The 11,451-nt window shown below is 39.5% G+C and overlaps 2 protein-coding genes across 4 annotated transcripts; one reads left to right on the forward strand and one right to left on the reverse strand.

The window, feature by feature from the left end:
* Window positions 1-1,156: 1,156 nt before the first annotated feature.
* Window positions 1,157-4,309, reverse strand: LOC115796845 (E3 ubiquitin-protein ligase RNF19B-like). Of its 2 annotated transcripts, XM_030753308.1 has the most exons (5): window positions 4,126-4,309; window positions 3,070-3,173; window positions 2,666-2,754; window positions 2,135-2,305; window positions 1,157-2,033 (listed from the first exon to the last, which is right to left on the reverse strand). In XM_030753308.1, exons 2-5 carry the CDS (start codon window positions 3,164-3,166, stop codon window positions 1,578-1,580), a joined length of 813 nt encoding a protein of 270 aa, XP_030609168.1. In that variant the 5' UTR covers window positions 3,167-3,173; window positions 4,126-4,309; the 3' UTR covers window positions 1,157-1,577. The 2 variants fall into 2 exon arrangements, with proteins under 2 accessions (XP_030609168.1, XP_030609169.1); XM_030753309.1 differs by lacking the exon at window positions 3,070-3,173.
* A 35-nt stretch (window positions 4,310-4,344) lies between these two features.
* Window positions 4,345-11,243, forward strand: LOC115796817 (ubiquitin carboxyl-terminal hydrolase 47-like). Of its 2 annotated transcripts, none has more exons than XM_030753273.1 (12): window positions 4,345-4,392; window positions 6,147-6,276; window positions 6,368-6,464; window positions 7,456-7,592; window positions 7,720-7,790; window positions 8,164-8,289; window positions 8,364-8,459; window positions 8,547-8,675; window positions 8,754-8,882; window positions 8,971-9,011; window positions 9,175-9,209; window positions 9,834-11,243. In XM_030753273.1, exons 2-12 carry the CDS (start codon window positions 6,219-6,221, stop codon window positions 10,655-10,657), a joined length of 1,743 nt encoding a protein of 580 aa, XP_030609133.1. In that variant the 5' UTR covers window positions 4,345-4,392; window positions 6,147-6,218; the 3' UTR covers window positions 10,658-11,243. The 2 variants fall into 2 exon arrangements, with proteins under 2 accessions (XP_030609133.1, XP_030609134.1); XM_030753274.1 differs by having other exon boundaries at window positions 4,351-4,392; window positions 6,150-6,276.
* The last annotated feature ends 208 nt before the right edge of the window (window positions 11,244-11,451 follow it).

Genomic DNA, 11,451 nt, shown 5'->3' on the forward strand with positions numbered 1-11,451 from the left:
ATTATAAACAGCCATTTCAATTTCCTCCAGCAGAGGGCAGTAAGCGACCATGAATATTATCACAACCACCTTATTCTGTATTCTGAACTCTTCAGTGAACATACATATACGTCAGATAAACAGAATCCTGTTGAATTACTAAACAATATCAGTATACACAATAATTACACCTTACAAACATTTCTAATAAAGAGGCAGTGACCTGTCTATTTGATAAATACAAATGAAATAAAGTTTCCTCTATGTGACCCGTTTACAAATACAAAGAAACCAGTGACGTGCGGTGAGGGTCGTGACTGGTGAGGCACTGACGTCATCACATCAGATTTACAAACATATAGCTTATTCACCATTTGATTGGCAACAGTTGTTTTGTTTAACATTAACATAGTCTGAAGCAAACCTTTTAGCTCCGGTGTTGGTCTTCCTTTAATTATTATCTTCTGCTTCGATTGAAAGTCCAGTTTAGAAAATTCTTTCAGTTGAGTTATGTAATCTTCCATGTTGAACATAAGGCCAAGCAACAGGAAAAACTAACTGGCCTTGCTAACTGTTTATGGTAGCTTGCCGCCGAGGAGTCGTAGAGTCCCTGGGATCACCAGCGCCCCCTACCATGAGGCACGAGAACTGCGTGCCTCACCTAGTGTCTCTTCGCAGCAGTTTCATGATCGCTCAACACAAGAATGCATTACACACACATACAGTTGTTAATGAAAAAAACAACAAAAAAAAACTGTGCATTATATACACCAGCTAAAATATAGAAATTTAGTTCATATAGTAAAAGTGTTAGAACATTTTAATTGCCACATGCAAAGGGAAAGTAATCCGGTCTCACTGCATAGCATGCCAGCACAGTTAGTAGTCATTGGCAATGACTATACTGAGCCGCACCACGGATTGCGCAATCCGTGGTGCGGCTCGCCGGGCTGGTGCCTCACCGTCCGTCTCTTAGTATTTGACCGGCAAATGCAAAAATTCAGCGATTTTGAAAAAACTAATCTAAAAATGGTGTAGTTAAATGGAAAAGAACTTTAAAATACAAATCACTGAATGAATATAACCATTTAATTTATTTTTTAATTTTATATTTCCACGATGACAGGTGAGGCCGTGCCTCACCTGCCTCCCCTGACTGCACGTCACTGAAAGAAACTTACTTTTCCTCCTTTACACACTCTCAGCTTCTTGGACCAACACTTTAGAATGGCTTCCAACAGTTCCTACCAAGACTTCATGCTCACTAATTGCTAAACATGTGCTCTTCTACAACAAAACTGCTACTGGCAGTGAGAAATTACATGAACCATCACAGAACGTTTTACTCAGACAGCTTCAAATAATTTGACACATAAAAAAAGCTGACACATAATGGTGAGATTTCATTTGTAATAAACTTAAAGTTTGTAAAGCAATTCTGAAATGTAAATCATATTTCATATTCATGGATATATTTCAGTAACTTATATATATATTATTGATTTATGTATACAAATATATATAAATATATATACATACACACACACACGCACACACAGTTGTCAAAACTCTTGTCGAATTGTTCATTTCTCTTGTTTTCATGTTTTCCTCCATACAGGGATGGAGGTCTGCCTCGGAGCGACCCCACTGGGGCAGATTTCGTATGGTGAGCTGGTTTGTGAACATTCACTTTTTAGCTTCAGGCAAACAAAACAGAACTGCACTCTGCAGCGAGGACAGTAGATATTTTTGCAGTATTCTCTATTATGTTCCACCCTCAGGCCACATGTAGGACAGACTCTGACGGAGGGGCAGCTGGTGACGCCCTTCACTGCAGGCAGGCTGATGGTTCCACATGTTTGCAGAAGTTGGAGGTCCTTGTTCTCACAGCCATCATTGTTGCAGCGGTCAGATCGAGGGCCCGGACCCTTCCACTGCTTCAGATACTGCCAGCAGAACTGGTAGGTCTTCTTCTGATCAGCTGTGCATACGACACACTGGACACACAGGTTAGAGAGATCCTTCCTCTCCACGCTTGTTTTGCACTGTGGGCACTGATGTGGGAAACAGTGAAGGGACATTTTTGAAGAGTGACCTCCCATTTAAATCTCTTTATCAAGGTAAAATCAGCTGAAAAGTCAGCTGGTTCACTTACTGGCTGAACCTCGCAGTATTCTGTAACAGCCAGGCGGGCCATGCTCTCTTCAAAGTGCTGCATTTCCTCCACAGTCAGATCAGCCAGTCTACGCACTTCCTGGTACGACCACACTTTATTACACTGTTTGGTGCCATCTACTAAAGCTGGACATCTGAATTTGTAATTCCCCTTAAAAAGAACAAGAAAGAATTACTGTACATCTACAGAAATAACTAAATAAATATTTAACTACAAATCTGAAGCACTACTTTAAAACTCTTACTTTACTTATGATAATACTTCTGACAGGTTAAGCTACTGGTTATTTTTACAATGTGATTTGGAAAATAAATAATAATATCCCTTTAGAAAACAAAAACTACCAGTAACACCCAAATTTTCTGCCTATGAAGTTATTGAAAAAGCATTATCTTGGCCTGAAAGGTAACATCTTTTTAAACGAGTTTGACAAAAAAAATAAAATAAAAATCAAAACTTAAATGAAATGAAATTAAACTTAAATTAAAATACTACAAAGACATGACATACCTCTTCCAGCTGGGTGTGACACCAATGTGTTAGAGACTCAGGAGTGACAGCGTGGCCGCAGGACATCTCTGCTCTGAGAGACTCATCACCTGAGTGAACACATAGCTAATTTAGACAGGAAACAAAGACAGACTACATTTGAATGTGTAGCTACCCCCCCCCCCCCCCCCCCCCCCCCACACACACACACACATACATACACATATCCAAATCTAACAAATCCCATAGGATACATTTACTTAAGCTGCCTTAGCCTGCTCACTGCTGCTGCTTTTCTACTGTGTCTGACTATCAGTTTTGATGCCTTCTCTGGTCGGTGCTGCTGGAGACTTACTGTTGCTTTTAGAACAGAACTGAGCCACCAAATAGAAATTAATCTCAGTGAAAAATAAAATAAATCTTACACAGTGGATCCAGGTCATCTGGCCTGTCGACAAACTTCAGGGTGGTATCTAAAGGGTCGTATTTTTTCTCCACTTGTTCCTGTCCTCGAATGCTCATTTTGATTCTGTGTGGGGGGGAATCAGACACTATGAATACTGTAAAATAAGATTTACACTAACATGTTAGCCTCGATTACAAACTTGATATCATGACATGATATGATATTCTCAAGATACAGCAGCAGTGGCGGCGCCGGGGGGGCTAGGGAGTGCTATAGCTCCCCCTGGAAAAGTCATAGCACCCCCGTTGCAAGAACAAATGATCCTTCATAGCACCCTCAGTAAAATGCTTAGCCCCCCCTTAGCACCTGCAGAAAAATATTTCTGGAGCCGCCACTGGACAGGAGTTTGAACTGAAGGGAGGCTAAATGCTGTCAGATACATTGAACCAGTGGGCTGATTGTTCACCTTTGCAGCAGGGAAGTAAACCAAAGCATAGGAAACTGGATAAACTTCCCAACTCCAGGTGCAAATCCTGTAGAGATTTATGACATAAAGCCTCTAATTGCTGTCACATTAACATAAAGATCTGAATATGTAAAGATTTCAAGATATTTCAAATTTTGTTTATATGCTTATATTATCTTTCTCAAAAAACACCAAAGTTCACTTTACAACATTATAAAATGTGCAGAGCCTTTTTGAATTACTAACTTGTTTAAAACCCTCAGATCTGCAGTGCTGCCATGATCATCAGGAGCTTTATCAGCTCTAATAAAACTGAGTCACTCAGGGACAGTCCAGCTGGCACCAGCTGATAATGACTTTTTTTTTTTAAAGAAGGATTTAAGTTGCTTTCTCTGAATGTCATTGCAAGTTTCTAAACAAAGTCACACTATATGATGCAATATCTTAAAAGAAGACATGAGGAGCTTGACCAAGGCAGTGCTGACCATCATATTAGCTCTATTTTAAAACACCTGCTGTTGTCTTTTAACTTGAAAGAGTCCTCTTAATTATTTTAGAGCAGAAATGAAAGATAATAGCAGATTTAAACTGGGAAATGTTAAGTCTTACCTCGCTGGCACAGCTCTCTGTAGTTTTTAGGACTTCCCCTTTTTTTCTAATGCTCAGCAGGAAGCAGGACAGACTACGAAGATTAATTTAAGTATTAAATTTGTAATGAACGAAAAGTCTCCGGGGTCTGTGGCCAGTTCCGGCTGTGAGTCCTTGTGTATCTGTGTGTAGTGTCGGCTGTGCGTATCATTCCCTCTCTGGCGCACTTCCTTGTTCAGCCTCGAAAGTGAAAGTGTGCTGAGGTCCGTAAATCAGATAGGCTGCACGGTGAGTACTCTCCTGCCTTACCCTCCCATTTTACTACTTACCGTTACAAAAAGCCACCATGTGTGCTGTCCGGACTTAAAGGTTACAGTGTGCGTGCGTTTGGTACTTTATACCGAGGTTCTAATTGTTTTACTGTTGCTTTAATAGTCTGTGTATAAAATCGCATTTGAAGGCGGGTACCGCAGGACTGAGAGGCGGCAGCGGCGTTTCCATAACACTGGAAACACACGCCGCTGATCTGGACCCACTGCCGTCATTTGCTTTAGAAATCAAACTCTGCTTTTGTGAGTTCGAGATTTTGAAAATCAGACGTTTCAAGTTGTGTTGGAAGAACCACTCTGACTTAGCAATACCAAGTTACAACAGAAACCTATAGTACTACCATCCCTAAAAGTACTGTGTTTATAATGTTGCTGTATTATTACCAACTCAGCTTTACGTTTACCAGCTTTGTTTAGAGAAGCACGTTACACATAACACAATGACCCCACAGCACGGAGAGAGAAAGAGAACCAAAGAAAGGAAGCACACAGGACAGCGTCTCAGATTTGTCAGCTGCACATCCATGATGTGAATCTGCTGTAACGCCACATCCCAAAGCTGCTCTGTTGGACTGAGATATGGTGACTGTGGAGGCCATTTGAGTGCAGTGAATTCATTGTCATGTTTAATAAACCAGAGATGATCTGAGCTTTGTAACATGTGTTATCCTGCTGGAATCAGAGGATGGGTACACCGTTTTCATAACGTGATGTTCATGGTCAGCAACAATACTCAGGTAGCCTGTGGTGCTTAAATGATACTCAGTTGGTACTGATGAGGGGCCCAAAGTGTGCCAAGAAAATATCCACACACTATTACACCACCAGCAGCCTGAACTGTTCATACAAGGTAGGGTGGATCCATGCTTACATGTTGTTAATGCCAAATTTAGCCCCTACCATTTGGATGTCACAGCAGAAATTGAGACCCATCAGATCAGGCAACATTGCTCCAGTCTTCCATTAACCAGTTTTGGTCAGTTTGTGTGAACTGTAGCCTCAGTTTAGTGTTCTTAGCTGACATGAGTGGCACCTGGTGCTGTCTTCTGCTGGAGCCCATCCTCTCCAATCCTCTTCTGCATACTTCGGTTAAAGCGAGTGTTTATTTGAGTTACTGCTGCCTTTCTATCAGCTCAAAGTCTGGCCAGTCTCCTCTGATCAGCTGTTTCTGAAATGCTCAGACCAGCCTGTCTGACACCAACAACCACACTATGTTCAAAGTCACTTTAATCACCTTTCTTCCCCATTCTGATGCTCAGTTTAATCTTGACCATGGCTACATGCCTAAATGCATTGGGTTGCTGCCATGTGATTGGCTGATTGGATATTTGCATTAATGAGCAGTTGAACAGGTGCTAATGAAGTGGCCAGTGATTCTATATTAGCTGTATATTTCAAACTGATCATTTGCAGACCAATTATAAATCTACAACCAATCAGTATTTGTCACATTTTAAGCAATGCTGCTGTAATATTGCCAGTCTTTTATAAATTATATATGTAGAAAGCTGAAAGGTGAACATGTTAACACCCAGGGGATCCAGTCAGTGTCTAGAATTTAATACAGTAAAATGAACCAACTTCCCTCAGTTCATCTTAGTGAGGTTGCCAGTGCCTGGCTCATGGACAATAACTTTTTATAGACATGAAAAGTAAAAAAAAAGAAAATAAAATGCTTGTTCTCTAATTTCTGCTCTATTTAATATGCTTCAGCAGGATGAAGGGAAGCATGTGGAAATAAAGTTCAGGAGCAAAGATGCCAATTCACATCAGAAGGACATCAGGATGAATCGCCGCCTCGTGTCAAAGTTCAGAAAGAAACTAGAAAGTCTTCCTGTTGCAGGTCAGTGGTATAAAATGCGGCAGGTTCAAGCACGTGGCTCTGCTTATATGATGTGGGACTCATGTTCTTTACATCATTGCTGTGTTTTTAGATTACCATGGCCTCCACAGTCCAGGTCTTACCTGTTATCTGAACTGCGTGCTTCAGGTGCTTTTCATGACTGAAAACTTTCGGGACGCTGTGAAAAGGTTTGAAACCACAGTTTTATATTTTGTTTTATATAGCCAAACAGATTTACTTAGCTTTTTCTAATATCAGTGCAATAGTTAAACATTTTTCTTATTGTCTTTGTTATCGTGAGAAAATGAACACCGTTGTCATAACTTAGCATAAAGCCGAGATGCAAGGGGAAGAAAGTACAAGAAATACAGGAAATTCAGAACTTATGAAAGAATAAATTTAGCACAAAAAGTGAGGAAATTTGTGTTTGGTTGATTATTTCTTGGTTGTAACAGTGCTCCTTAGCAGCAAATCTTATATGATTAAATGATGCCGCATTTGTAAGGAAAATGAATTTGTGGGTGGAGCAGCAGAGTTGAGTGTGAGGGTTGAAGTCACGAAACACTTGCCAGATTTTCTCTGCCAATGCCAAACAGCTTCTTCTGCTACTGGTTTGGTGTAATTTGCTGCATTAGATGATCGAAGCCTGAAGAAACAAGACAAATTGGCAATTTAACAATTTATTAATTTAACAAACTGGGGCCTCTGCAGCATGTGGAAGAACCACACACACACCTCCTCCTCATGCTGGTCACCAGCTTGGTCACACACTCCTGTGGGATGGCATCCCATTCTTCACGCAGCATTTATCACGAGTCAGCCAATGTGGCTATATTGGTCTCTGTGGGTTGAGGTCAGGACTGCAAGCAGGCCACTCCATCCTCTCCATTCCCAAATCCTGGAGGTAGACTTTGAAAAACCCTGCTATATTTTTACTGTTTAACTCTCAGTTTTAAGACACAAGATAAAAGTATTGGTCAGAGTGAGGCCAACACTTTCCCCCTTCTACTAATCTTTATGCTAAGTTAAGCTAAACAAGAGATGGCTACAGCTTTTACCATTTTCATAAGCAGTACTGATCTGCTCAGTCTGCAGGACTACATAAGCTTCTGAGTGTTGGAACTAAATGAAAAAATAAAGAGTTTATATTAATTATCTGACTTTGCTTCCTGGTTACAGATTTAATAGTCAGGATCACAATAGTGGCAGTAAAGATTCACCAACCATCGACTCACAGCTGAGACGGCTGTTTAGGGATTTAGAGAAAATGATGGCCAAAACACGTAACATCACAGCAACACTGGGCATCACAGATGGTAAGTTTTTGTTTGAGACACCTCACTGTTCTGTGTGTGTGTGTGCATTTGAAATGCTGTAACAAATATATTATCACTGGTGCACTGGTAAGTAATTTTGTATCCTCTTCAACACTCTTACTGTCAGTGTATGAGCAACGTGATGCTGCTGAGTACTTTGAAAAAATCCTGCGTCTGACGAGTCCAGATGCTTCCAAGGTAGGACCAGTACTGTATATATTTTTGTTTGCTTTCAGGGGACGGTGTTAGTTAATCAATCCTGACTTTTAAAAACATTAAGGTACATGTGCTGGCTGGAGTATAGACAATTACAAAAAAATTTTTAGCATTTAACCATTTCTGTGATGGTTAATACACCACTACCTGCAAGCTTTTCAATCAAATCATATGTTAATGCTAGAATATTATTGTTATCCATGTCTTTTCAAATGTACTAAACACATTATCTTGGCTGTAGCACTAGACCTACCAAAGGAGTGTACTTTATGTTTAAAAACATGCTTTGGCAGTGCAGCACAGCTTCATCTCTGTCTGGAAGGTTACACAGCAATAATTTTAATTTTGTATCCAGATCTTCAAGGGAGAGCTGACTCAGAGGATAACGTGCTGCAAGTGTGACATGAGGAATGAATCCAGGAGCTTTTTTTGGATTCTGCCACTCACGGTGGAAGAGTCATCCCACAAAACCTACAACGTGGTACTAAATGTTCCATCATTAAGAATAAGGTAAATAAATATTACTGTTATACATGAAGCCTTCTCGGTTTGCAGAAGCGAGGACTAGAAGCTTTCTTTGAGTTACAAAAAGTCTGTGATGACGACCAGATATACTGCAACCGGTGTGAGGAAAAGCAAGATGCAAACATTGTGAGTGATAAATCTGATCTCTTGAAGTTTTTATCATAAAAGACAAATGCTTCTTGTTCATGTAGTTGTTTTCATTTTGTGGTCTAGAAATCGGAGATAACACAACATCCAGATGTTCTGACCCTCCTGCTGAAGAGATTTACCTTTGATTACAAGCTGAAACGCTACATCAAGCTTCACTGTGAAGTTGATGTGCCCCAAACTTTACATATGGAGGTATTTTTTCAAAGTAAAATGTTTTAACTTTTATTGTTTAAATGTGATGACTTTATTTTGTTTCTCTCTCTCTCTCAGAAATGCACATATGACCTCTACGCTGTAGTTGACCACTTTGGCAGCCTAACAGGAGGTCATTACACTGCACTAATCAAATCATTTGAAACTGGGTGGTGGTATTACTTTGATGACAACAGAGTTAAAAGCGTAAGTAATCAAAGTTTGATAAATCCTCAAAGAGTGCTCAACAACATGACATTAAGATTTTAATGGGATATTATTTATAATTCTACAGGTTAAACAACAACTATTTGGGGCTAAAGAAAACTCATTGAGGTAAAGGTTTCTTCTGTTTAATTCCAGGTCAGGAATATTTCCTGACCTGGAATCTAGTAAAGTCTGATGCGACACAGCTGGAGTTCACATTATTCAGCTGGATCAGTTGACTTTGATGGTGTCTTTCTAATAACCCCCCACCCCCCCCACCCCCTCAAAACAGGTTTTCTACAGCTTACATCCTCCTCTACAGGAAGGGTAAGTTTGGTTTTAATCACCTCTTAGATTTACAAAAAAAAAAGAATGAATATATTTTATTTGAAATTTGTAAACCCAACAAAGAAAGAAAATACATCACTAATACTTGTTTAAAGTTAAGTCGATATTATTTCCTAAAACATCATTAGACTGAGAAAAGTGTAAAAAGTTGTCTTAATAAAATTCTTAAGCTTAAGAGGTGTTTTTACTTTAGGAACACCTGAGACCTGCAGGAGGCGCCAAAACTGCAGGTTTTATAAAAGTTCTGGTTGTTTTAGTTTCAGTTTAAAGTCTGTTTTTTTTTACTGTTTTGAAGAACAATTAGTGATAATGTTGAAATCAGAAAAATTGTCATAAGCACAAATAAATGTAATTATTGTTTGTGCGATTGATTTGCCAGTTTGTCTAATAAATTAATTTCCTCAAATTCAGATTTCACTTACCTCCATTCTCTTTCACTGAGAGTAAGCAGTTCAGAATAATACAAAAAAATGATGACATTCATAATAAATGCTGCGAGTGTGTTAACCTCTTCTCCATAGACAGATTGGCCATTAACAGGAAAGCACAGTACATATCTGTTTGTATCTGTGTAGGAATAATCGCTCCTGTTTCTGTTTAAAGTGAGCAAAGAGCCTGCAAAGACTGATGGACGTGACCGGGGAGCTCAGCGTGCTCATTCAGCGGTCGAGGCTGAAGGAAGAAGTAACGAGGTAGAGAGAGGAGAGGCTCCTGTTCTTCATTATCAACCACAGAGATATAATGACAAAAGAAAGGACGTGACAAACTCTTCTGGGGAACTGGATAATCAGCCAAACCAGAGAGCAGCACACATAAACAAGAGTGTGTTCCCTCAGTTGGACATCAAAGCAGATGAACAGCAGCTTAATCCAAACACAAGGGAGGACGTGTGTCATCATATTGACAGAGCTGAAAATTCAGGAGCATTACCCTTTCAGCAAAACAGTAATACCCAGAAGAACAGAAGAAAAACACATGAAACTGCCTGTGAAGACAGAGCCGATGATGCTACAAGGACTGGAACAAAAACAAGTCGAACTGAGAGAAGCTCAAGAAGAGTGAAGCCTGTAGAGACCATAGCTGAGGAAAACAGGAAGAAGGCTGTAAAAGATGCAGGAGTACAAAGAAACAGCAGGTCTGACAGACAGAGAGGAAACAGTGCTGCTGATAAAAAGTCATACAGCATTTGCTCTAATGGCTTCTCTTCTTCAGTTCCACATTCAACAAGCTGCTCAAACAGTCACCATGAAATAAATGAACGCTGTAAAGTCAAAACAAATCTGTGTAAAAGATTTGGCAGCTTTAATGGCAACATGGAAACTATAGACAACAAACTCAAGACCAAGCAAACTATGTCAAAGAGAGAAAAATCTGCACATGTGACAGAAAAAAAAGTTGATACAGTCACAAACAGTCCGTGGAGGTGAAGAATAAAGTAAGGATGATATCTGTGTCTTTAGGTGTGTTTTATATTTTAACAGATTTATTCAGACTGAATCTGTGTGCTTCTGTTAACTGCAACAAACTGTGATCAGGAATGTATTTGTTTACACTTGTTTATATGTTAGTAGCATAGTAATACTCTTATTTACTATTGGCTAATGCACATATGTATTCACAGTTGATTCACTCCACATGTTCTCTGTAAATTAAAGGAAATCACCTGCATACTGTGGATGCATTTAAAACATTGTGGAAAAATATTAATAAAACAGGTCAAGTTACGCAGTTATCAAAAACGCTTTTCTATGGTGGCTCTGAGAGGTCAAACACAGTGCAGACTAAGAAAACATCAGCACATAGAAAAGCACTGTAAAACACACAAAACACAACAGAAGTGTTTTGGGGGAGACGATAATGTGATGGATCAGCTGCAGCAGCAGGAATAAAAACAAGGTTTGGACTGAGATGCTGAAAAGAGGACAGGGATACACCCTGAAATGTAAAGGACATACTTTCATATCCAAAGGTCAAAGATGATGAACCTGAATGAGGTTTCTGACAGAAGCAAATTCTTAACTCTGACACAGCATCAACAATGATATTAATTAATGATATGGTGAATTTGCTGTAATAAGAGCAATATTCTTTTGTGGTTGTGTTTCTGTTTCTGTCTTGAAGGTCTGTCAAATATGAACTTATCGTCAACTATTTCCTGAGAAAAATATTTTCCTTTTTAAACATTTAGTGTCCCACTATACTCCTCAAATGTGACCACCAC

Source organism: Archocentrus centrarchus, chromosome 18 (genome assembly GCF_007364275.1).
Source record: "Archocentrus centrarchus isolate MPI-CPG fArcCen1 chromosome 18, fArcCen1, whole genome shotgun sequence".
NCBI lineage: Eukaryota > Metazoa > Chordata > Actinopteri > Cichliformes > Cichlidae > Archocentrus > Archocentrus centrarchus.

Bases quoted from the DNA above. Each gene is read 5' to 3' on its own strand.
- LOC115796817 (XM_030753273.1), top strand. From the start codon at position 6,219: ATGAATCGCCGCCTCGTGTCAAAGTTCAGAAAGAAACTAGAAAGTCTT. The intron at 8,883-8,970 runs GTAAGTAATCAA...ATAATTCTACAG, and splicing joins ATGACAACAGAGTTAAAAGC to GTTAAACAACAACTATTTGG. The intron at 9,012-9,174 runs GTAAAGGTTTCT...CCCTCAAAACAG, and splicing joins GCTAAAGAAAACTCATTGAG to GTTTTCTACAGCTTACATCC.
- LOC115796845 (XM_030753308.1), bottom strand. From the start codon at position 3,166: ATGAGCATTCGAGGACAGGAACAAGTGGAGAAAAAATACGACCCTTTA. The intron at 2,755-3,069 runs GTAAGATTTATT...GTGTTCACTCAG, and splicing joins AGATGACCTGGATCCACTGT to GTGATGAGTCTCTCAGAGCA. The intron at 2,034-2,134 runs GTAAGTGAACCA...TTCCCACATCAG, and splicing joins AATACTGCGAGGTTCAGCCA to TGCCCACAGTGCAAAACAAG.